Source organism: Phalacrocorax carbo, chromosome 2 (genome assembly GCF_963921805.1).
Source record: "Phalacrocorax carbo chromosome 2, bPhaCar2.1, whole genome shotgun sequence".
Taxonomy (NCBI): domain Eukaryota; kingdom Metazoa; phylum Chordata; class Aves; order Suliformes; family Phalacrocoracidae; genus Phalacrocorax; species Phalacrocorax carbo.
Window position 1 is genome coordinate 168,164,661 of NC_087514.1, and position 25,091 is coordinate 168,189,751.

Genomic DNA, 25,091 nt, shown 5'->3' on the forward strand with positions numbered 1-25,091 from the left:
CTGAGCGATCGCTCACTTCAAGAGGTCATTCAGCGTCAGGCCTGCAGGTGTCAAACCCACAGCTCTGGCCTGCAAAAGGGGAAGGGCGGCATGGCAGGGCACCGGGGCTCCAGCTGGCACGCAGGGCAGCGAGGGGCTCTGCGGGAGCTCCGACCTGGAGCAATGCCTGGTTTCTCCAGTCTGAGACCCTGGGGGTTTGCAGGGGGCTGCTGGGCTGGTGGATGCTTTGTCGGTGGAGAGGGAGGGGGTATTGCCTCTTGTGAGTGGGTCGGTTGGGTTGACCAGAAAGGGTTATCACGGCAGAGCTGGAGCGATTTGCGGTCTCTGGCTGTGCTGGATGCTGGAGCCCCACAGCTGTGCCCAGAGCCTGGCTGTGGCTGAACTCAGCTGTGGCAGCATCCCTCCGCTCTGGGTCGGGGCAGACGGCTCCGTCTCCTTGGCCCTCCTTCTGGGGGGGCAGAGGATGGCTCTGTCCCTGCCCTGTGGGGCCAGCAGGCAGGGCCTTGCCCCGCAGCCGCCTCCCCGAGTGACGGCTGTGCGCGGCCTGCTGCTGACGCGCTGGCAGCCGGCCTGCGTGCGGCAGCGCAGGCTGTGACGCGGGGCTGCGGGGGCTGCGGCGCCGCGCACCCCACGGCCGGGCAGCGGAGGCTGCGCCCCCAGATGCTCCCTGTTCGGGCAGAGCCTCATCAGTATTCCTGGTGTGCGGCCGAGCCGGCTGGAGCTGGTCTGCAGAGCCTGGCAGCTCTGACGCGCTCCTGGCACCGGGCTCGGGGTCCTGCGGCCGCGACGGGCTCGGCTGCCGTCCCGTGGCACTGCACAGAGCCCTCCCGCTCCGCAGCTCCGGCCTCGCGCCGTTCACAGCGGTCGGGCTGGAGAGTGTGCGCCGGGGGTCCTGGGCAGCCCGCAGCCTGGCCCAAGTGCAGTGTTGTCGCCGCACCCCGTCCTGTCTCTGCCCCCTGGCAGCACTGCCTGGGCAGTGGGACTAAGCCTGGTCTGCCCACAGTCCCGCTGCCGGCACGGTCTGTGTGGGGCTGCCGGCCTCCGGCACTCTGCAGCCCCACTGGCACGTAGGTCCCAGGCCTGGCTGAGGTCTCTCCCGTCCACCTGGTCTGCTGCTGGCATCTGCCTGCTGCCAGGGCGCTGAAAACTGACAGCTCTGTGCGTGCTGGGAACCTCATCCCTCCATCCCCAACTGCGAGGCATTCTTAGACGCCGCAGTGCCGGTCCCTCATCCGTGCTGGACGTTCGGCTTGCTGCAGTGGGTCTCCCAGACTTGGGCACCTCTGCAGAGCGACAGCACCTTCAAACCCAGGTGGGATGGTGAATGCAGCCATCTCATCCTCCAGGATGGATGTCCCCTTGCAAAAAAACCTTTGCATCTGCAGGTAGCTGGAGCAGAAATACCAATGCCGGTTAGGTCTGGAGGAAGCGGAACATTTGATCAGTCACGGTTCAGACTTCTTTTCTGTTTTGGGGCTCCACCCTGAACTTCACACTGGGGACCAGCCAGCAGTGGAAAGTTCCCTGACATTCTGAGTGTCTTCCAGTGCAGCTGTTGTTTAGCCTCTCATGGCTTTTCATTAATTTAAGCCAGATGTTCATTGCCATAATATTTGTAACATGAGTGTGACTCATAAAGGTACTGGTAAGAGACTAACTTGCTTCTGTCCCCAGGCACCTGCCCCAGGCCAGGATTGCATAAGGACGATGTCCCTCTTGCATCCCAGCTCGCGGAGCTCGTCTGCTTCCGGAGACCTGCGTGGCACGGGGGGCTCCAGCAGCAGCCCCTTCCCACTGGGCGGGTGAATTTGGACCATGTAACCTTTCATTAGATTCACGCATTCATTGCATTAGATACGCCCACAGTGCTGGTCAAACCTGGTATAACCATGGAGTAAACTGCCTAAGAAAAGACAGTAGAAGGTGTGGGGGGCATATTTCAGGGTGGCTGTCTCTGAACACCGATGGCTTCTGGTTTCCCGGTCTCATTGGCAGGACAGTTCCTCCACACGTTGCCATTTCAGCCATAGTTGCTGAAGAGGCTGCCAGAGCCCATGTGCTGTTGAGATCTGGCAGGGTTTGAGCCCGTCCTTAGGTGCAAGCACCCTACCTGCAGCCCTCTGCCACCAGATGTTGTATCTGGGCTCCATTTTATTCTATTTTATTTTAGATGTCTGTTGTTTCTGTAGGAATAATGCTAAGGGGATCATATCAACCTTTCCCTCTTAGCAGGCTAATTAGGTAAAAATATCGTTAGGCTGTTACTCTGGTAAAGACCAATATCTTCTTGGGATGCAGCAATATGGATGTTGTATGTCTATTTTTCTCAGTGCTGCTGGAGGCCTCAGCTGAATGTTGTGCCCAGGTTCTGGCACTGCGTTTAAAAACAGGTGGTAGGAAAAATCTAAAGAATTGAAGGGAATGAATTAAAAACACCAATAGCTTTAAAAATATGATCCTTGGTGGGTCAGTGAAGGGAACTTTGTCAGTTGAGGGGAACTCTGTTTCTCAGTACGTGTAAGGTTGTAGGGAAGAATGCAGTGTTATCTTTCACAGCTGGTAAGGGTGTGGCAGAAGTAATTGGCTTTATATGCAGACAAGGGGATTCGGATGAGATTGTGGGAGGGGAAGGACAGGAGCAGCGAGGGCGGTGCAGTGCAGCAGTGGGCTTAGGGAGGCCATTGGGATGGGTCAGGCAGACGCCTCTCGGGGTGATCGTGCACGTCTGGTCCCACCTCGGCAGGGCAGTGTGCGGTACATCCTATCTTGGAGTCTTTTCCAGCAGATATTTCTGTGATTCAGTGATACCTTAAAGCCCAGAACGCGCCAGAATATTTTGAAAAGATGAGATTCATATAAAAGATGGACCATGTGGCATTGTTACAGGAGAAGTTAAACCCGGGATGTTGGGAAGGGATGAGTATGGGTGGCCCTGCTTTGTTCCAGGAGCAACTTCCAATCCCCAGGAGCGAGGAGCTGTGCAGAGCATGGCTGGGAAGGAGCTTGCGAGGTTACTGGTCCGGCTCCCTGCTCAGAGACTGGTTACCTGTGCCTGAATTACTCCTGGCAGGCGCCTGTGCGATCGGTGCTGACATCTCCGGTGACGGAGACGTCACGGTCTCTGCAGGCAGCCTCGTCTGGTGTTCAGCGCTCTTTGGAAGATGTTCCCTCGTAATTGCTTTCTGCAGAATTCCTCGCTCCTCGCTGCAGTGCGGCTGCTCCTGGGAGACGGGACACCAGATGATGTGGATGAGGGTCGGATCCAGTCTGGCAGCTCGCGCGTTCCTGTGACCTTGGCACAGATGGCAGAGCTGTGGCTTTGGCAGATTGTCAGGCGCCTTCTGCTTGGTTTCAGACATCGGTGCCCGTTGGCTTGGGAGGGAGGGGAGCTGGATGCATCCCATCTTCTGCCCAAGAAGCACTGACATGGTGTGGGCAGGGGCATCTTTTGGGTGATCCTCAGTCTAGGTAGCTGCTCCGTGTGTTCAGCACCTTGTAGCTGGGAGGGTGTACTGCTGAGCAGAGATTTCACTGTCTGAAAGGTGCAAAAAAGTCGAGGGAAGAGAAGGGCCTCCAGCTAAGGGAAGAGGCTGCTGGGCGATTGCTTGTGCAGCGTGGTGATGGTGGTCTGTGTTACTAACAGGCTGAGGTGGAAGCGGGGGTGGATGGCGGAACCCTTGGGTTTAGGAGAGGATGGAAGGGGCTTGGCTGAGGTGTTGGCTGTGCACTGGGAAGAGGAAAGGCTGAACCTGGTGGTCACTCATGGCGAGGTGGGATTTAGCTGTGTCCTAGGGCTGCAGGCAATGACCAGGGCTGGGTGCATCCATGCAGAACTGGAGAGGAGATGGGGGGGTCCAAGAAAATCATGAGGGCATATTGTGGAGAGGATGAGGGGCTGAAAAGAGAGCAGAGGCCAAAAAGCTGGTGGGATTTTGGAAGAGTTGAGGCAGTGGCATCAAAGAACTCCCTGGATGGATAAGGAGAGGGAGAAGGAGGTGCTCATATTAAGATGTTCCCTGGAGAGGCTTTGAGAGGCAGGGGCAGACCTAGGCTGTTTTAGCAGACAGAGCCTTCAGAGAGGTAAAAATAATTTCAAGGGCGAGTCAAGCATCTTTTCTTCCTCCCCCCCAGGGCGAGAAGATTGTGCTTGCGCTGAGAAGGAGAAAAGCCAGGGAGAGGGAAAACACATTAGGAAAAAGAGAGGAGGAGAAGGGTCCTGGGGCGGTGCTGGAGCCAGGGACTGTGCTGCAGGTGGCAAAGGTGTGGGGTGCTAGGGAAGAGGTGGAGGAGGCGCTGCGTTAGGGCTCTGGAGGAAGCATCCGGGAAGGAGGGCCAGAGCTTAATGATGAAGGAAAACCACTTTTCTCTGGAGCAAGGTGGGAGTGAAGCTCTGGCTGAGATGATTGTGCTCACCCCTGGGTCCCGGGCCCCCCTCCGCAGTCAGCTGTGGGTCAGGGGGGCTTCTGGATGTGCTGAGGCTTTTCAAGGGTTTCTGAGCGCAGGGCTGCTCTTTAACATCATCGTCTGCGGTGGAGAAAGAGCCCCGTGGCAGCTGCTGGCGTTTGCTGGCGAGGCACAGATTTAGGAAGGGGGAGCTGGCGGCGAGAGGGCGTGAGGCAGCGGCTGGGGCGCGGGCCCGGGGGCGGTGGGGCAGGGTGGCGGAGGGAGGGGTCTGGGCGACAGGAGCAGGGAGGGAGCTGCGGGGCCGTTAGGCACGGGGCAAGGCACGCTCCTGCGGCCGGGGCTCGGCTCCTGCGCTTGGGCGGACACCCGCGGTGCGGGACGAGCGGTGGGGCCGTGGCCGGGGCAGCGAGCGGGGGCCCGGCGCGGGAGGGCGGCGGAGCGACGGGCGGCCGACGGAGGGGCGGGGGGCGGCAGGCGGGCCCCGCGGGGGGGGGGGTGTGTGCGCGCGTCCCTCCGGTGCCGCCCCCCGGAGCCGCGCGAGGGCGCCCGGCGGCAGCGGCGAGCGGGGGCGCTGCGCCCCCTGGCGGGCACGGCCGGCCTCGCGCCGGGGCGAGGGACCCCGGCCCCGGCCCCGGCCCCGGCCCCGGCCCCGGCCCCGACCCCGGCCCCGGCCGGGCGCTGCGGGCGGCCCTGCCCGGCGCTGCGGGCGCGGGCCGGGCGGGCAGCGCCGCCGCTCCCCGGCTGTAGGTGGCCGCTGCGGGCACCGAGGGCGGCCGGGCGGTGACAGGGCCCTGCCCCGGGGCTGCAGCCGGACGCCGCGGGGGAGGCGTGCGCGGGGCCGGGCGGAGGGCAGCGCCTGCCCGCCCGGGGCTCGGTGCCCGGGGCGTCGGGGGCGGGCGGCGGCCCAGGGAGGGCGCAGTGCGCGGGGCGGCCCCGGCCCCGGCCCCGGCCCCGTTCCGGGGCGGGCCCGGCCCCGCGCTGGCGGCGCGCCGGAGCGCGGCCCGGGCATGCCGGCGCGGCGTGGGAGCCGGCAGGCAGCGGGCGGCGTGCGGGGTCCCGCGGCGCCGCCTCCCCGGGGCCGGCCGCCCGCGCCGGCAGCGGCCCAGAGCGGCGGGCGGCCCGGGGCCATGGGGCAGCCCCGCAGCTGACGATGGCGGAGGGCTGGCGCTGGAGCGAGGCGGGCCGGGGCCCCCCGCGGCCGAGCCCCCGCCGCGCCGTCAGCGTCTGCGAGTCCCTGGACCTGCAGGGCGTCCCCGCCGTCCAGGCCGCTCTCAAGGCCGCCCAGCAGCAGCGGCGGCGGCCCAAGAGCTTCTGCGCGGCGGGGAACGGGCTGGCGGCCGGCGCCCTGCTGCCCCCGCCGCCCCCGGCCCGGTCCCGCGGCAGCCTGCTGGACTTCTTCAGGCTGCGCTCGCCCCGCAAGCAGGGCCCGGTGGGCGAGGGCGAGGGCGAGGGCGAGGCGCCTCTGCTTGCCGGGCCCGACGGGGCGCAGCGCCCGCGCCCCAGCAGCATGACTTTCCTGCCCTCGGCCCGGCAGCCGCACCCTGCCGAGAGCCCCGGCTTCCTCCGGGGGGGCTCCCTGTGGGGCAGCCGCCGCTGGAACCTCTTCGGGGGCAGCGGCCGGAGCAGCCCCGGCCCCAGGAAGAACTTCAGCTCCCTGCGCAAAAGCTTCAGCTTCCGCCTGCGCCGGGGCCACGAGCTGCGGCACTCGGAGTCGGGGGGACTCCTGCGCCCCGCGCGCCTCCGCACCAAGAGCGAGGGGGACGCCAGCTCCCTGCACACCTGCCCCAGCAAGCGGGACCTGCTCTACCCGGAGCTGGCCAGGGTCGGGGGCAGGCTGCACGCCGACCCCGGGCAGGCGGGGGGACTCTGGAGACTCCTCACAAACCGATTCAGAAGGCGAGAGCGCAGCAGCACCAGCAGCCCGTGCCCCAAGGACCCCCACGGTGGTGCCGAGCCCGTCCTCCTGGGCAGCGGTCCGCTGCGAGCACTGGGTAAGTGAGCGCAGGAGACCTGCTGGCTTGGTGAGAGCCCCCCACCCACCCACGGGGTCTGTGAGCAGAGGCAGCCTTGGCCCATCCCAGCCAAGGTCCTGGGCTGGGCATGAGGACCTGATTGCATCCTGTTGCTCTGCGGGGTTTGTGCTCAGGAAAGCTCAGCTGTAGCGAGGTAGCGTGAGCATTATTGGGTTGTTTTGCACTCCAGCACCGTGGCCGTGGGCACCACTGTCATTGTTGGTGCTGAAGGAGCCGCAGCATGGATAGCTGGGAGGATATGCTCTGGGGGTCCGGGTTCCCTTGCTGGGAGCCGAGCACATGTGCCCCATATCCTTCTTGCCCTGATGGTGTCCCAGGAAGAGCAGGGAGAGCTGAGCCTCATGCAGCAGCGCTGGAGTAGCAGAGGGAACTGAAACTCCATGGGAGGGTGAGAGGGGTTGTGTTAGTGCGCTCAAAGCAAGTGCTGAACTATTCGGGAGGTTGCCGGAGCAGAGGTGCAGAACAGCATGAGGGGTTTCGGAGCACAGAAATATGCTTGCACCTTCCTCCCGAAAGCAGCTACCTGGGGCTAGGCTCAGTCTGGGCGATGCTCTGCCAGGATCTTCCCTGGGGCCGAGTGGAGGCCGTATGTTTGGGAGCACGGTGGTGCTTGGGGGTGTGGGGCGGTCTGTGGAGAGCAGCGGTGGCATCCCGAGTGACACGGCAGAGGGATGGGACAGGACCCCCATGGGGACTGAGCACACAAGAGGGACGAGCTGCTGAAGCGCTGTTAGGTGCTTGACTAGCTGGTGTTTGGCCTCGCTGCGGTGGGCTGTTCTGTGCTGGGGCTGCCCGGGCATGGGGGGGGCCTCTGCGGGGGCCACGCTGCCTGTGCCTCTGTGCCCCATCCCCTTCCCTGGCTGCACCGTGTGCCCAGCCTGGCCCTGCAGAAGCGATCGTGCGGGTGAGCCCTGCTGCTTGGCAGGGGCTGGGAGGCAAGAACAGCATCCACAGGCTTTTTAAGGCATTGAACGCTGGCCTGCACACACAGAGCTGGGGGCTGGGCTGGGCCGGGACCTGCCGCTCTCTCGGGGAGGCAGGGCAGCAGCTTTCTGGCGCCTGCGAGCCTCTCGGGGTTTCCATCACTCTGCTTTGGCGTCCAGGCATTGTGGAGGCAGTTCTCCAGCTTGGCTCACGTGCCAGAGGGACGGATTGGGGCTGGCGGGCTCCCCAAGGAATCTGCACGCTCCCAAGGCAGTGGCTGCCCAGAAGAGCTTTGTGCCCAGGATGCTTTCCAGGAGGGCTGGGCTCCAGGGACCAGGGCAGCAGCAGCTCTGCTGGCAGCCTGAGCTTTGCTGCTGCGCACAGAGCTCGAGGGGCTCATTCCTGCCGGTCCCCCTTGTCCCTGGGGCTCACTGTGTGCTGGGGGAAGGTCCTGGAGGTCGCGGGTGGGTGGCCGAGGCTGCCTTTGCGCGCTACAGGCAAAGGGAGGGGACGCTGCTGCTGTGCTCGCCTGCGGTGCGCTCCTCCCGGGGGGCCGTGCTGCTGGCAGGGGTGCCCAGGGCCGGGTGCTGGGTGCTGGCTGGGTGGCGGGAGGTTCCCAGGTGAGGGGAGGCTGCGCTCATGGCTGGGGAATGTGGGTGTATCCGGGCAGGGCCCTGCCCGTGCAGCGGGGGGCCTGTTCCTGCTTGCCGGTGGCTTCCAGCAGAAGCTGCGCCAGCAGCAGCCGCCCGGTGGCCGCGTTCCCAGGGAGCAGCCGAGGTTGAGCACTTGTGTTGGTGTCCTCACCCCTCACCTGGCTCACCTGGGACAGGTAGAGGCTCCCTTTGGGTCCATCTGCTGGAGAGCCTCCTGAGGCTTTGCTGGGGAGTGCCAGAGAGGGCTTGGAGCCCTCTCTAACAGTGACCAGCCAGCTAATGGGAGGCCCCTGCTTGTCAGGGTGGTTAGCATTTGCCACTGTGGCTTGTACTGGAGGCGCAAGCCTCCACACTGTGCCCCCAGTAAGGATGACTTTCCGTTTCCGAAGGAAGGATGACCTTTCTGGGCCGCCTCTGGGACGGTGGCTCACTGCGGCAGAGCGAGCCCTGCTTGCCGGAGCTGCAAAGTTCACGCTTAGATTTGGTCTTCGCCTAGAACACCATTTCTGCCATTTTCTGCCTGGTGCCCAGTACTGGCCTCTGTACCCAGACCTCTGTACCCACTCGAGCCATGTCTTCCTGGGGTCAGTGAGATGTGCAGAAGCAGCAGTGAAGTCTGCAGACCAAAGCTGCTGTTGCTTGTCCTGTCTTATGTCTTGCCTCCCCATCGTCTCTCCTCAGCATGCTGGGCCGTGGGCTCCGGCTCGCCCTGGTGGGGGCTGTGGGCCTCTAAGCCAGGACACTGTAGACTGGAGGTGCACAACCTTGGTGCTGCTCCACATGGACTTGCTGGAAGCAGGAGCTCAGGAGACTTCTGCCCCATTCCTGTTTCAGACTTGCAGGCCAGTTGTGTTTCTGACACCCTCTCAACATGTCAAAAACTTTGATGCTTTATGCTAGGGCTGCCCACCTTAGCCCTAGGAAAGCTGCTGATGCAGTCCCAACACGCCCTCCCGAGGGGGTGCAGCTGCAGCTGTGGTTATCAGCTCTTTGGAAAAGCTGGATGTATGAGTCCAGGCAGAGATCCAAGCCAACACTGCTACCCTGTTTCCAGTACCTGGAGTATTTTGTTTATAGCAAGCTGAGATACCCATCCAGCGCCGCACGCTGTTGTGTAGACATACCCAAGGGCCAAAAAGCCTGGCCCACCAGGGAGTCAGGATGTCGGTCTCAGTGCTGCTCCCCCAGCCCTGCTGAGACCTCCTTTGGGCTGCGTGGGTAACTCTTGCTCCCTGCTGATGGAGGGGTTCAGCCTGGGCCAAGCACAGGGAGGGGAGATCAGGGGAATGCGGAGTTTGTTACCTGAAAAAGGCTTAAAGAGCTGGTCTTCTGTGCAGCAGGATCAAGGCTGACTGGGGGCTGGGTTGTCTGTTAATGCACCAGGGGAGGGCAAGAGCTCTTGGAGCTCGAGGGCAAAGTCAACGCGGAGTCTGGCCAGCTTGGACTTACCCAAATAATCGTGGCCAGAGGTTCAGAGGAATGTTTCTAGGCATGGAGGTATCGGCTCGCGCAGTTCTGAAGAAGCCCTCTGATAGGCACAGGCTTGGCAAAACTGGGATTGGGACTGGAGTTGTCCCTGGGCAGGGAGGGATCGTGGGATGGGTGCAGCATCTCTGGCAGTGGGATCCGGACTCCTCAGCTCAGGAGGTGTTTCTCACAATCATATTCCCCTCCCCCAGTAGGATGCCCTGCTTTTTAAGGTGCTTTAAGGTTTAACATAACTCCCTTTTACTCTCCTGCTTCGTGTTTGGCCATGCAGAGGACTAACGTGTAGGGCATGTGTGAGACAAGACTACTGGGAGAAGAGGGGGGTGTTTTTACATTAATAAGGTGAAGTTTGCATAGTGAATTGAGTAGATAATGATATGTATAATCTCTTGTTGGTACCTGCCTGAGCTTAGCTGGGAGTGTTGGTGAGGAGCAGAGATGGCATGATGGGTTTAGAGACCGTGCCTCGGATGCTGAATCCAGTCTGGCATCCGCACTTCAGGAAAACTTAAGAAGTCTGGAAGGTATCAAGGAAGCAGCTGTTGGGACACCGATCTGAAAGGCCTAATTCTCAGGATGAGATTGAAGGAGGTGTGTGCAGTAGGTGCAGAGGTGTTCTGATTACATCCGTAGGAAGAGGGAACTTCAAAAAACAGTGCCTTTTTAATCTTAACCTGCCTTTGCTTGTGGAGTTAAACAGGTAGAGCTGAGGTCAGACAAATTTGGAACAGGTTTTTACTGGTGAGCTAGGTCCCCACAGGGCTATTCTGCTGGGCAAGCGGTGGGTTATCTGTCTTTCCATGTCCCTAGCTCTGCTGGCTTGTCCCTTCCAGCAGACCCTTTCTAGCTGCTAGAGCAGAGAGAATTTGGTACGGTTCTTGGTCTGCGTGTATTCAGACGTGGGCTGGAAGGTAGTAGGTGCCAAGAGGCTTAAAACATGGCTCTTCTGAAGTGTGTGCGCTGCAGAGCACTCGTAGCGTGATGGCATCCGCTGCTGCCGCATGCGCTCTAGCTAAGGAGCAAGGGCAGCAGTTCGTCATCGTGCCCTTTTTCCCCAGAGATACGCAAGATCCTCTCCTTTCACTGCTGCAAGGTATTTAAAGCTCTGGTGAGATAATCCCGGCTAAGATCGTGTCCCACACAGGGTATCTGCGTTGGCTAAGCTCTCTGATGGGAGCGCTAGCCTTGCCTGTGTTGGTCCTTGACGTGGATGGAGAAATCTCTCTTCCTGCCAGCATTGCCAGGGTTGAGTCTTTATCAAGCCTGGCCTGGAAAAGGTGGCTCTGCCCAGGCACGTCGCACTCTGCTGCCCTTTTATCTGCGTGTGCGGGCAGATGGGTACTTTGGAACATAGGTTGTGTGGGCACTGCTCTGCTTGCTCAGCCTCTGACCTGGTTTCAAGGCTGGTTTTAGTGTCCAGAGTTTCAGTGTCCAAGTTAGTTCCACAGTGGCTTGGATAATGAGTTGGTTAATTATTAGTTGCTGTATGTGGAGACCAAATGTGTCTGGCACTAGCGCTTCTGAAGCGCAAGGTAGATGAACCTGCTACGCTTCATCCTGTGAAGGGAGCAGCCTGGGCGAGGAGTCGGTTTTGCCTGGCCAGCCCCTTCCTCCTCCCAGCTCTGCAGCAGCAAGTGGGTGCAAGCGGCAGCGGGTCTGTAGAACATCTGGCTGTGCCAAGGCTCGTGGTGTGCAAGTGGTGCTGTGAGTCCACTGGCCTGCTTTTGAGGTCAGATGTGCCTGGGAAAGGTGTTCAACCACAGCACTGACAGTCTTGTCTCTTCTGTACTATTAAATAACAAAGACAAGAGGGAGGAAGAGTGACTGGGTGTGTTTTCATGTGAAATACCAAATGATACAGCTCGTCCAGCAGTGAAGCTAATCAAGTAAATCTCTGCTGCTTCCTGATGCCTACATGAACCCTAGTGATGAGGGACATGGCAGTTCCTGAAGGTGTTACCCCAGCTGGAGGCAATCTCTGCTAAACAAGCTCATACCAAGGCTCTGGCACTGCGTGGAAGGTGCTAATGCTGACCTGCCTGCTTGGCTTTCAGTTGGCGCGTTAGATCAGGTCAGGTCACGGGTGGCTTGCTCTGTGCTTCCACATGGTTGCTGTTTCTCCCTGGGAGAAGATGGGCGTCTCCTGCCTCTTCCAGTGGGGAATGGAGCCTGAGCAGCTGGCGTCACCCCGGCGCCTCCCGCTGCTCGGCGAGGCCGGCCGGGTGGCAGAAGCACTGCGATGGGGAGGGTCTGGCACCCCCAGACGGGAACGGTGTCATCGCAGTGGGGACTCCCCCACAGACATCGACCTCCTGCAGCTCTGGACTTGGACCTTCCTTATGCTGATTTGGGTGTGTAACAGCCGCAAGGATACGCAGAGTGTCTGTTATCATACTGATAGAATTTGTACTGGTGAAGTGCAGGAAATCTCCATAAGCTGCCTTTTAGTAGCGAACCATCAACACTTGGGATGGACACAGCTGACATCAGCGAGTTGTGTCAGCGTTTCTTGGCAGCCAGGTACTTGGCCTGCGGCTGTTTGGGGTGGTTGAGAAACTGCTCTCGAGGTGCCTTTCTGACAGCTCCGTGGGTGCCATCCGCGCCCGCCCGCACACGGCTGCTGCGCTCGCTCCTGCGAGAAGCTGCTGGCAGGGGAGGAAAGCAAGTGCAAGAGAACGGCGGGGGGTGGGGGTGGGGGTGGGAGAGTGGGCTCTGTGCGGGGGAATTGTCTGAAAACCAAGTGATGGAGCTGTCTGTGAGCACGGGTGCAGAAGGCAGCAGAGCACAGGGGCTTCGGGTGACCTGAGAGCTGACTGATGAGGTGTCTTTGGGCTTGCAGATGGGTGCGTCAGGACTAGGCATGGGGTCACCCAGATGTTGGCGTGGTGTGCGTGGGTTGTGTGTGTGTCCCCTTGCATGATGAGAGAAGGGTGATCGGCGTGCCCTGAAGGCAGGGCCGAGGGCTGGTTGCAGTGACAGATTTGAAAGACCCGGTTGTGGCATGGACCCCAGCCTGGCCTGTGAAAGGGATTGTGCTCCACACCTTCAGGCCTTCCTGGATTAGCTGATGGTCTTGACAGCCTTGAGTACCTGTCTAGGTGGCAGGTGGGAATGGTGTGAGCCAAGGCTTCGTGTTTAGTAATGGCGATTCTTCAGGTGCTGCGGGAGCTGCCACATCTTCTGGACCTTGCTTTTTGGGGCGCTTGGGACAGGAGGAGATGAACGCTACAGGCTGCTGGTTGATGCAGCTGAAGGCATTTATTTTTCCTCCTTTTGACAGCCAGAGCCAAGCTTCTCCCCGTGGTCTGCGGGGAATGCTAGAAGTGTATGGGTGGGAATGCTGCTTCATTCACTGAGTAACCTGGGAGAGCTGACACTAACACCTCCTGGTTTTGAGGAGTTTCAGCTTTCAGGCACCGTTACGGCCCCCAGGCTCTGCAGGAAGCTCGTCTGAAGGCAGAACCGAAGACTGGCCGGTTGGTGCCAGCAGACAGGCGTACAGGGGAGCTTGGTCCAAGCGCTCTTCTGGAGTAGCCGCCGTTCTTCTGCGCAAGGCTGACTCGCTGTGGAGCGAGCCAGGTGTTTTGGGAAGTCGGAGGGCGTGCTGCAGGACGCCATGCCCCTTCTGCGCTCTTGCAGAAGCTGGGAAGCGTCCCAGCCGTGCCGCAAGGTACAGGCAAAGGACACGTGCCTACCCCGGTGTGCGGACACGCGCGGCCCCCTCGCCTCGCTTCTCTGCTTTGCCCAGGGACTGCCTTGCTTCGTCCCTAATCTGTGCAGTCCAAGACACCTCAGGCAGCTCCACGCATTCAGCTAATGGGGGAGAAGAGAGGGCAAGTGGGTCGGCGCAAGGAGCGGTGCTCCGTACGGGTAGTTTAAAGTCAGGGTGGGATGTCTTCCTGAACAAGGGGCACTTTTGTTCACGTAGGAGTTCATTTGTGCAAGGGTTTGTGTGTTTGGGTACGTCCTGGGATGGCAGGCGGACTCAGGGGTCTTCTGAACCTGATGCTTGTGACCTTGGCTCTGGAGGGGGCCACAGAGGGAACTGGCCCCTCCAAGATCTGTGTCTCAGTAACTTTTCCAGGCGATTGTGAAGGAATCCCGTGGCTGCCTTCAGTTCAAGGCCACTTCCGCCATACTCTCTGTTCCTTTGGTACATAGTCTGTAAGCACTAGCTTTTTCCCTCCTGGGTACTGGAATAAGAGTGGGTCCATCCGTACCTCTGTAAGCACTTAGAGTGCGGGTATCTCAACACCAGAACGCTGCAGGCAGGGTGTCTTATCACTACAGCGGGCGCTCCGGCAGGGAAGCGCCTGGGCAGCCCAGCAGGGCCAGCCACTGGGGCCATGTGGGACCTCCTGGTGCAGCCGTCTGCCTTCCTCCTTTTGCGGTGAGGTGCTTTACACAGCGACACGTGCAGCGGATGTGTCCTCTTTGGCTAAGCAGGAGGTGCTGGAGGAGGACAGCGGGGAGGGTGAACAGTGCACAGCAGCTTCTGCATGGGGAGCGATCCAACAGCCGGGACTCTGCAGGGTGGGAAAGAGGGGTGCAGTGAAAGATGGGGCGGCGCTGGTCAGGCTGGCTAGGGATGTTACCTCACCAGGGCTGGCTGGTGGCCTGGGCTGAAATTCAGACCTGGCACATGCTGGGAGCTGATGGACAAGCGGAGGTGCACAGCACAGGTTGTACGTTGGTGTTCTGGGTTATAAGCCTGCTAATGATAGTTAACGTGTTGTATGGCTGAATGTTGTTAAATTCGCATCGTGTCGCAGTTATTTATCCGTGTTCAGAATTACTCAGAGGCCTTCACAGCAAGTCAAGAATCAAACTGTTGCTAACAAACTCCTGAACCTTGGTTAAAAGCCAAAGAAGTTAGAATAATTAGCAAAGGAGGCAACTAGCAAAACTCTGGGCAGTTTCTCTATCCTGAGCAACCGAGAGCAGAAAAAGAGGCGAGAACAGCCTGCCTGCTCCAGGCCCCTCTCTGCCTCTCTGTTCTTTCTTAAGGCCAAGTCGGCGAGTGCATTTGCTCATTTTTTGCCAGTTTTTCATAGTTCAAGAACAAGGTATATTTAGTGAAACAGTGCGAATACGCTGCCGCCTCTAACCTGGAGGGAGGGGATGCCAGTAAAGAAGAAAGTACCAATGGTGCTTTACCCATTGCAGTTAACTGACAAAGGGACTGAGCAGAGTAGAAGTTACTAGGTGGAGGTGACGGCTTTTTTTAGACCAAGTAACGCAGTTGGAAATACAGGTGTGCTGTTCCCTTTTTGAAAGGGCTCAAAAACTTACCATTTTCCTCCTAACTTATTTTTTGTTTTAATAAAGATTTTACCTCTGCCTAAAAAAAGAAAGGATAGGTGAAAGACAGACCATGAAGAAATGATACCTCGTAAGGACCTTCATGATGGTTATAAATAACCTGGTGTTACTGCATCAGACTTGTGTTTTATATTTATGTAGCTTCTGAAAAAGAAATGTTAATAAATTAGGATATGAAGGTAACCTCTAGATAAGAGCACCGTATGAGCACCTTCTTTTGACACGATGGAAAAACGCACTGTGGCCGGCGGGTGCCGGAGGCTGCAGAAGCGCCACGATAAAGGCACAGTGGCGGGTCATCTTTATCCCTCCTCGTGCACGCCGAGCAGCGGTGGGCCAGCGTGAGGACGTGTGGGCACGAAGGGCAGGGCCCCTGCGAGCCCTCCGGCCGCCAGCAGCAGGAGCCGGCTCTGCCCCACACAGCTTTGGGCTGCGCGTCTCCCACCGGTTGCCCGAGTGAGGTGGGATTGGCGAGGTGAGATGAGGCATTATCCCGCAGATAGATGTTGCAGCCGTTGCGTGTCCAACTTTCCCTGGGAGTTAGGAGGGCAGGAACATAAACTGGAGTGAAGATAGTCATTGACTGGCTTCTGGCAGGGCTGCAGAGCCCGGCGTTGCCCTCTGATCCTGCCTAGGTCTGGCGGCGTCTCCTGCGGTGCTTGGCACAGCCCCGAACGAAACACCTACTTGGCGGAGACCCGCAGCCGCCAGCCTGCCCAGCCGGTTTGGGCAGCGCCGGTGCAGATGCTGAGGGCTGGGACCTGCACCGCGAGCACGGTGGTGGTGTCGGGGCTGCCAGGAGCCGCAGCGGCCACGGCGGGGAAGGGTGGCTTGCAGCTCCTGCGCCAGTGGACGCTGTGGGGCCAGGGCGGCGGGGCAGGGCTAGAGCCATCCTCCCCTTTGCCCTGGCGTCCCGCTGCGGCCTCGGGTGACGTCTGAGCGCCTGGGCCGTCGTGTTTAATCGCTGCCCGCGGTAGGGTCTCTCATATTCGCCTCTTCCCTTGAACCCGTCTGAGATTTCCATTTCGGCAGTAGTCTGTGGCAGTGAACTCAACAGGTCTATTACAGGCTCTTGAAGAAGCAGTGCTCCCACAGGTTTCCGGCCTCCAAAAATCCTGTATTATTCTTACGCTATTAACATACAGCAAGTGCTGCTCTTTTGTTTCCGCCCCCCACCCTGTAACCGTCTTGCTTTGGCTGGAGGATGTACTTCCCCGCCCAAGGCAAATGAAGGACTCTGGTCTTGTTAGGAGTGGCTGCTGGCCTCTTCTGATATTCCAGGTGTTCCCCGGGCTCTTGCTCCTCCTCCAGTGAGTCTGGCTTTATTTGGGAAGTCTGTGTTTGACCAGCTCCTGGAGATTGTTTGGACGTAAATGAAGCGTTTGTGATTTCTGTGGCAGGAGAGAGGGTGTTTCCTGCGCCGCTCAAAGCCATGCCTGGTTGTTACAACCTTCTTAAGCCTATTACGATGTTCTGCAAATTACATAACGTACACATAATTAATTGTGTTCACTTTCAATCATGAACATAGATTATAGCGTGCCTTCAGCTCTTTATCTGCACTGCGTGCAACACCCTGGTATTGTAGCCTGAGTGCAGCGCTCAGGGCGCTGCCTTCACTGTTACGTGCCCTCCAGTTCTGGGGTCCTTTTTAGCATGTGCCCCCCCAAAAGGCCTCTAGTCTCTGGTGCTTCCCTTGTCTGATATGCCTCGAAGAAGGGGATGCTGTAGGGCTTTTTGTGCTCCCATGGGGCAAGAGGGAGGGTCCCCGGCCCGTGGTGCGGGGGCTCTGCGTGGGAGGGAGGGTCCCCGGCCCGTGGTGCGGGGGCTCTGTGTGGGAGGGAGGGTCCCTGGCCCGTGGTGCGGGGGCTCTGCGTGGGAGGGAGGGTCCCCGGCCCATGGTGTGGGGGTTCTGCGTGGGAGGGAGGGTCTCCAGCCCAGAGCTCTGGCTGCAGAGCCTCCTGGGCACAGGCAACATCAGGACCTTGTGCAGCTTCATTTCTCTAGAAGAGGTGGAAGGGAGGGAAGAGCCATACATCTCCTGCCTGGAGGGAGCGGGGAGAGTGTGGCAGGATCCTTGTTAGCATCTTGAGGGAGACCGTGGTGACCTGATGATTTCTCTTCTCTGTTCTGCAGATTCGTTTGTGAACAGCCAGGAATGGACCCTGAGTCGCTCTGTGCCTGAGCTGAAGGTGGTGAGTACTCGCGGCTGATGCCTCGGGTACCCCTGGTTCTCTGATGCTTCTCCAAATCCCCAAGAAAAACTCCTCTTTTAATGTGGCCGAGTGGAAATGCACATAGGCTTCAGCCTCACGGGAGGGGATAGAGGAGCTGGGACTGCTGCTGTGCTGGGGAAGGCAAGAGCTGCTCAGTGACTCACGCCTGTAAGGGAGAGGGTGTTGGTCTGTGAGAGCACTCGGATGTGAAGGTCGAAAGGCGATTTTTGAGCACTTCAGCCTTCCTGCTGACCTTAGCACAGTTGTAATTCCTGGCCGGGTACTGCTGCGTGGGCTAGACACTCTGGTGTAGCAGAGGCAGGGGCAGATCCTGGGCGGTGGTACGGGCACGCATCCATGGTCGTCACTCTGACAGCAGCCGTCCAAGCGCGTGAGTTACTCGTGTGGGAGGCGTCACCTCTCCCTTTGGGCCTCGTTGACTTCAGCTCTGCACTGGCACTTCCCTGGCCTCTGCTGGCCACCTCCCAGACGCGACTGCCCTGTGGTTCCCTGCCATAGAGGGATGCTGGTGGGCTGAAACCATCGCCTCTGGTGCTTTGCTCTGCCGAGCAGAGGGATGAAGCTTCATGGTTTGTCAGCGCGAGGTGGGTTTCCCGGGGCACACCGTTAGTAGGACCACCTACTTGCGGCATACAGTCTCTGGTAAGGGGGCTGCCTCTACCCCCATACAGCCCCCTTTGCGTGGGACAGGGTCACGAGGGAGGGGGCCTGGCCGTGGGGTGCGGCGGCGCTGAGAGGGGAGATGTTTCCCACGGCCTGCCATCGCCGATGGCTGCGTGCCGCCTCGCCGGGGCCGTCTGGGCCAGCGCAGGTCAGCGGTGCAGGAGGCAGAGACTGTTCTGCTCGGGCTGAGCTGGCCGGCGAGCACGAGGGGCAGAAGCCTGGGGCGAGGGACAAAGTGGGACCTCCTTGCTGCTGGCGACGAGCTCGTGGGCTGGTTCAGGCGTTCACAAAAAGGCAGCCTCGGCCCCTGTGCTGCAAGCGCTGGAGTAGCGCTGGAAGGGACGTCGGGGCAGGCAGCACGCACAGGCGCTTCCCAGCGTCTGTCTGGCTGTTCTCGAGGACCTCGGCAATCTGTTCCACCACTCCGCTCCTCTCGCGCTCTCCGTGGCAGCCCTTAACTCCCTTTGAAGCCTGTTGGCATGTCTCCCTTCAGCCCTTTCAAGATGAATTTTTTTCGATCTTAATCCAAGAAGCAAGAAGCCTTTTTTGCAAAACATACCAGCACCACGCTGCCACATTTTTCTTATCTACAATTAAGTAAAAATTAAAACAAACTTTGAATATTCATTTGTTAGTTTGGCTTGTAAAATGTGTGTCTGCTCAAAAATATTCTTGCGGCTATTCGGTGTATTGCTTTCTGACATTTTAACATTCTGCAGGCTGCAAAACAGTGCTGCAAGCTAAACAAACCTAAAGCTTTTAGTTCTTCTTCAATTAACACAATTCTTTTCCCATGCTTTCCGTGACCTCCGGGGATCTCTGTTGCTCCGGGGCTTCATCCGGCTGATGCAGCTCTTCTAAAATCCTGGAGGCCTTTCAGAGTCCTGGTTCAGTCCTGGCCTTGCTGGGCTGAAGCCCCTTCGCTCGTTCTTCTGGGGTTAGGCTGCAGCAGCTGACTGTGGCGGGGGACCCTGCGCTTGGGCGGGCAGACCTCTGGCTGGTGGGGTGGTCGTCTGGGATTTCTTCCTTCTGCGGCTGTGAAGGGAAGGACATTGCGTGGCAGCAGAGCTGCTCCTGACTGGGTCTGCGGTGGCGGTCAGCCAGCGGGGATGAGGAAAGCTGGGCCAGTCCTCAGCCTTTGGGCAGGCGTCTGTTCCGCAGCGCGCTGCTCCGGCTGCGGCTGCGCCAGCACTACGATGCCTCTCTTCCTTGGCTCCCGCCTCGCCCGCCCCGGCGCTGCCGCCGTCCCGGGCTGTTGCAGTGCCCAGCTCTTCTGCCCAGGTCCCTGCAGACAGGTTGGTCTCTGAGCGAGCATCCCGAGTTACCACCAGGTTACAGCGGTGCAGAAGGGATCGCTATATACACCCATCCTGGAGTCCGTATGGGAATCACTAAACGTCTGAGACTTGGCAAGAAACATTCCCAGACTTTGCTCCCTTCCAGTTTTGAAGCAACTCTCCCCTCGGCTCCCACCTCAGCCTCGCTGGCCCCGTCCTCAGAGGCATGCTCGGTGCGGGGAGGTGCTCCAGGCGGAGCAGGGTCTTGCCGGCAGCTGGCGCGAGGCTCGGCAGTGATCCCAGCAGTGCCGCAGAAGCGGCTCCCGCAGCAGAGCCACCCAGTCCTGCAGCTCAGTCCTGCCGGCGTGACGCTTCGCCGTGTGCCCCCATGAAAAACGTGTCTGAAACCAAAAGACATCCTAGCGCAGGGTCTTTTGATAAATGGCGGAGTGCACTGGTTGTGATCGGAGGGGCTTGCACAAAGAACCTGCTCTGTCTCTGATCTGCCAGTCCTCGTCCCCAGGGGAGACCTACGCTGAGCGTATGAACCAAGATTCGTAATTCTGTGAGTGTGGAAAGCCACAGACTCGTTGGGGGCTTCTGTTTCTGGGCACATAAAGTGTTGGCCGCAGCCCACATCCCTTCTGCAGAAGTGAACTGTTCCCTTTACCTCTCCTGCAGGAGGTAAGGATCTTACCACTTGCTTCCCTGCTTCTGTTCCCATTTGCACCACAAGTGCTCAGTGCACTTTCTCTAAGGTTTTTTAATAGCTTGATGTCTTTAAGTTATGCTCAGCAGTTTTTCCCTCCTCAGTTTTATCCTGAAGCTTCCTCCATCTGCTGCAGGCTGAGGGGAGGCTGTGCCTGAGAGAAGGCAGCAATTCCTGCAGACCTTGCCTTCCCTGTGGATCGGCACAAATGATGCCTGTTGGGGGGGACTCATCCCCCAGACCCAATACTGGGCAGCGCCAGCCCTTCACTGGCCAGCACAGGGGCAGGCTGCATTCCCTCTTCTCCCAGCGTGTCTTGATACAGAGGCTTCCATGGTGCCTACACACCATGTGTTACTTCGGTTTGCTGCCTCAGGACTGTCACTTCTGTTTGAGCTTGTTCACAGCACCAGATGAGGATAAGACAAAGCAGAAGTGTGTTTCGGCAAGGCGTAGGCCAGGATTTTGGTTATAAGCAAACAAAGTGTAAATGCAGCCTCCATCCAAGTCTTAGAGGGCTAAATATTGTTGGAGTGTTTAATCTCGGATGTTGTGAGGAGTCCTAGCTGCCAGGCAGCCCTGGGGACCCACTCTGCTTTGCAAAGGTTCCCCCACAGACTGGAGCTGCGGCTAGGCTGGGCGCAGAGCTGAGCCCCCGAGCCGCCCGCTCTGCACGTTGGTCTCCACAGGTTCTTCTCTGTCTCCACCTCGTTACATCCCAGACTGCTCAGTGCGGCAGCAGCAGGGAGGGCTCGGCCGGAGGCAGGGGTGTTACTTTCATTCACCGCACAGGCTACGGCACTCGTGTAGCCCGTACGTCTCTGCAGATCACATGGCTGCAGGAGCACGTGTGCGATACCTGTGAGGTTTGCAGTCTGGTACGTGTTCTCATCTGTCTAAACGCGCCATGTATGATCTGTAATTACTGTTGCGGGTGACAGCCCTGGCAGCGATGCGTTTGGCCCAGGCATGCCCATGGGAGCGCACTGCTTTGCACTCCCTAGTCCCGGGCTCCCGGGACGCTGGTCCTGCTGCTCGCTGGCTCTGCGGGGCATGGGCACGAGAGGCACCGGCAAACCGACGGTTTCCTGCGCTCCTGTAACGCAGTCTGACGCCCGCTGAGCATCCACTGCTGCAGGACTGGTGCGTCTTCACCTCCCTCCAGGAGCGTGCAGGTAGCCCAGGGCAGGACCCAGCGCAGCGGGAGCTTTTGAGCACCTGGCTGAAAGCTGGAGAACCTGCCTGGTGGTGACTCACACAAAGCTCACCCCTTTTCCTGGAAGAGGTTGTCCATAAGCTTCTCTTTGGTGGCGGAGGCAGCTTCAGTGTTCCCAGCCACTCCTCTCTGCTCGCACCCACCTTCGGCACTGGTGGGGCTGCGTGCGGCTGTACTGCACACCCGCTCTGGCAACGGAGCGGCTTTGAAAACAGCACTGCAAACGAGCGCCGGGCTGGACGGCCTGGTCTCGATCCCTTTTGCTCCGCAGTTGCACAGACCATGTCAGGGGCGCAGTCAGGGCGTAACGCAAGATGGGTGCAGGGGCAGGCGTGGGGTGCAGCGGGGACGGTCCCTGCAGCAGGAGGCGTGGAGTGCTGTACCAATGCAGTTTGGCTGCTTCTGGCAGCACGGTGTGTCTGCCTTGTGCCACAGCCTGCCACAGGGGTGTCGCCACAGGTTGTATCTGTGAGACCTGCCTACCGTCCCTGGGTATCAAGATGAGGTCTAGATCTTGGCAAGCAGGAAGGAGCCAGTGGCCAGAGCTGAAGTCGTGGCTCACGCTTGGGTGTCATGAGGAAGCGTTACCAGACCATGTTGCTGGGCTCTGGAGGCTCTGCCCTGACAGCGCGGCTCTCGGTCCCCTCCCCTGGCACGGGTGGGCTGTGCTGGGGATGCCTGGGGCCAGCCAACCCCTTCCCCGGCCCTGGGAGTGCAGGAGCGTGCACGGCCAGAGGCAGCGGGCCGGTGGGGGCAGCCGCTGCGTGGGACTTGGGTCTCTTGGGGGACGCGTCCCCTGCCGGGCTGGGTCTGGGCTGAGCACGCAGCAGGTTTCGTTCCTGGTGCTCGGAGGGGCCAGGGCATGGCGTGCAGCACCCGCTCGGGAAGGCGCCGGTCCTCGCCCAGCTGCGCGGGCTCTTCCCTGAGTTGGCCAACAGCGCCATGCCCGTGTTTCCAGGAGTCAGGGATTGCTGGAGCCGGGGAGGAGGGTTCTCCCGTGACAGCAGACAAGTGGAGAGCTCTGACACCGCTGTGCCTGGTGCTGGTTTCCAATACCCAGGTGACACTTGGAGTCAGGTGATGGGACTTGGGATTTTGATTTTGTCTCTCGTACGTGTAAGGGTATGTGCTGTTTTCATGAATGGTATTAGCTTTTCAGTGCTGTGTGCTTGCTTGAAGTTTTCACCATAAAGATACTGTACATCTAGCCTGGGACTTCCTGCACAGAAATACACCCGCCAGGTCTGGGCAGCACCTCCACGGAGACTCTGGCACTTCCAGCAAATGCGGGCCCTCTGCACGTGCCCAGTGAATCTCATGGTCTGGTCCAGTGGTGGGTTTAGGAAGGGTGCAGCATCAGCAGTGCACAGCCAAACGCTTCAGTGTCACCGTGTATTTGCTGTGAAGCAGCCGTGGACACACAGGGGATACTGGATTTTCCAGAAACACAGCAGCCCCCTCGGGAGGTCTGCATCAGGATGTCTCCGGTGGCTTCTGCCTGGTAGATGTTCCAGACGTTTTAAATCCCAGTGGAACTGCAAGTCCCCACGATCCATACTAACTAATCTTGGGGACAGAGAAGGAGAATGCCTGCAAAAGATTTGGGGGGTGGTATGCTGGGCAACCACAACAAAGTCAGTGGGACAAAGCACGACCCTTCAGTAGTGGAGAGCCCCCAGGCTCCAGGTTTTGCAAGGCAGTTAGGGCAGGTGCTCCAAAGGGCGATGTTGGTATGTCGGACACCATGCCAAGGAGGTGCTTCGTGGGAGCACTGGGAGCGTGGGTTAGACACAGGAGGAGGCATAGGGTGCCCTAAAGCAGGAGTCGGTTATGTATGAGAAGATCCGTGGAGAGGTCAGACTAGCCAAAGCCAAAGGCAGTTAGGTGCTCTTTGGGAAGCTGTGTGGAAAAGGAGCGGGAGCTCGCTTTGCCCAGCTACGGCGAGCTGTGGCCCCGGCTCAGCCGGGACGGCGTCCTGGGCTCTGCACGGTGAACGGCTGGTAGGAGCTTGCCTGCCTTCCTCAGCAGCCAGGGCTTTAAGGCCTGTGAAAGAAGCGAGTTAGGAACGGCTCTTCTGGCTCCTGGCGAGAGTGCCTCTGCACAGGCCTGGGGCATTGGGAGGGGGTAGAAGAGCATGGGCGAAGGGCGCCTTGGCATCGCCCTGCCATTTCTACTCCAGCTCCATCAGGGCAACGCTGCAGTCAAGGCTAGAGGAGCACGAGGTGGGATGCTCAGCAACACGAGTCCGCTCCACGAGCTACATTGTCCCTCTGGATGTGCGGAATAGCTGTGGGATATAAGCTGACCAGTCGGCACCAGCTTTTGTGCAAGGATAGCAGAGATGCCCCTTTCCCCCAGGACTGCTCTCCCATCAGCAGGCAAGCAAACCTGCAAACCCTTAGGCACTGGATGTTTTTTAAATCATTGGGAAAGTGCTGACATTAGGAAAAACTGGGTTGTCTGGCTGACCCATCCTGGGACAGCTACGTTCATTTTGTAGCCAATTTGTAGGGTGATCCCGACTGACAGACCCCTAGCCTGGTGTGTGTCAACCCAGTTGAAAATAAGTGCTAGTATCTTTATTTTTCAGCTTGGTTCAATATTCATGCTAGGTATCTTTATTTTTCAACTGGGTTAAAAATTGGTCCTAGGTGTCTTCCTCTGTAGGCAGCGCAGCCAGCTCCGCCAGGAAAGGCGTGCTCTGCTACAGCACGTCGCTGCCGCAGCGAGGAGCGAGCGCTGCGCCTTGCTGCTGGTGTCGGAAGCAGCAGCGGTGCCGAACCAGAGCGCGCCAGTCTCTGCTCTCGCTCTCCTTCTGGCAGGTGCTGTCAAGAGCTGTAACGCCCCAAAATTTGGGATATGTGGACTGGGAGAGGAGGTTTTTTTCCCCCTTCAGAGTTGACTGTGGCTTGTGAGGGCAAGCATCCCCCCAAGGAGCAGGAGGGCTGTAGGAAGAGCTGACACGGCACTGGTGGGGCTGCACCTGTTTGGGGGAGGACAAGGGTCCTCACCACCCTCCGTCTGGGTGGCTGCGCCCCAGTACCTGCTGCTCTCTGCCTGCCTGACTCCAGGTAATGCCCCCAGGCTTCTCAGCGAGTACCAGCTGGGTTGTGCCATCCCCTGTGCCCTCTCACGACCGTCTCTGCCCATCATCGGCACATGCCCGGTTACTGGTGGTCTCCCCTCACAGGGGCGTCCTCGTGTAGCAGGAGGTGTGCTGGGCACGCAGGCAGTGGGTGACACGCGTCTCTGTTCCAGGGCATCGTGGGGAACCTGTCCAGCGGCAAGTCAGCCCTCGTGCACCGCTACCTGACTGGCACCTACGTGCAGGAGGAGTCTCCCGAGGGTAAGGTCTGCTTTCCAGGGCGCCTGGGGGGTGGTCTGGGTCCTCGCTCCTCTCCCCGGCTCTAAAGGTCACCCACGCCTCTGCAGCTCATCTGCTGCTGCCACAGGGCTCTGCAGCCTCCTCTGGCCTTCGTTTGGGGGTTCCCTCTGCTTGCTCCCCCTCCTCACTTGACCTGCTGCTTTGCTCTCTTCCCAAGGTGGCCGATTTAAGAAGGAGATTGTAGTGGATGGTCAGAGTTACTTGCTGCTGATTCGAGATGAAGGGGGCCCCCCCGAACTCCAGGTAGGAGACCCCTACCTCCCGCGGTCCCCTCCCACCCGTCCTGCCGGAGGGCTTGGAGGGCTCCTGGGGAGGGACCTTCGCAGCTGCCTCGTGGGAGCCCAGTCGTGGGAGAACATGAGGGCTGCGAGGCCTGAGGAGGGGCAGCCCCTATGGTGACTGCTGACCCTAAGGCCTCCCTGCGGTGCTGGGGAGCTTGTGCCGCGGGGCCTGGGGCGCGCGCTTGGCTGAGCCCGGCCGCGGCGCCCTCGCAGCTGCCGCGTGGCCGCCCTTGCTGGCGGCTCCGGCACGGGGCTCCGAGGTGCTCGCCGGGGCTGTAACAGCTGGTGTGTCTCCCTCAGTTTGCTGCTTGGGTCGATGCTGTGGTGTTTGTCTTCAGCCTGGAGGACGAGATCAGCTTCCAGACGGTCTACAACTACTACCTACGGCTCTGCAGCTACCGGAACACAGCGGAGGTGCCGATGGTGCTGGTGGGCACACAGGGTGAGAGCGGGGCGGCCGGGTTTCCGCCCCACATCCTCCCTTGCCTTGGGGAGGAGC

At 59.6% G+C, this 25,091-nt stretch overlaps 1 protein-coding gene across 3 annotated transcripts in view; it reads left to right on the forward strand.

Moving 5' to 3' along the window:
• Positions 1-25,091, forward strand: part of AGAP3 (ArfGAP with GTPase domain, ankyrin repeat and PH domain 3) — a 153,678-nt gene that overhangs the window by 39,403 nt on the left and 89,184 nt on the right. For 2 of the 3 annotated variants that reach the window (XM_064445302.1, XM_064445301.1), the window contains exons 2-5: positions 16,961-17,019; positions 24,185-24,272; positions 24,469-24,554; positions 24,893-25,034. In XM_064445302.1, coding sequence (XP_064301372.1) covers positions 16,961-17,019; positions 24,185-24,272; positions 24,469-24,554; positions 24,893-25,034 — 375 coding nt within the window. Of the gene's footprint in view, positions 1-5,392; positions 6,396-16,960; positions 17,020-24,184; positions 24,273-24,468; positions 24,555-24,892; positions 25,035-25,091 lie in introns of those variants that run through there. The other variant, XM_064445300.1, reaches the window with a different exon arrangement.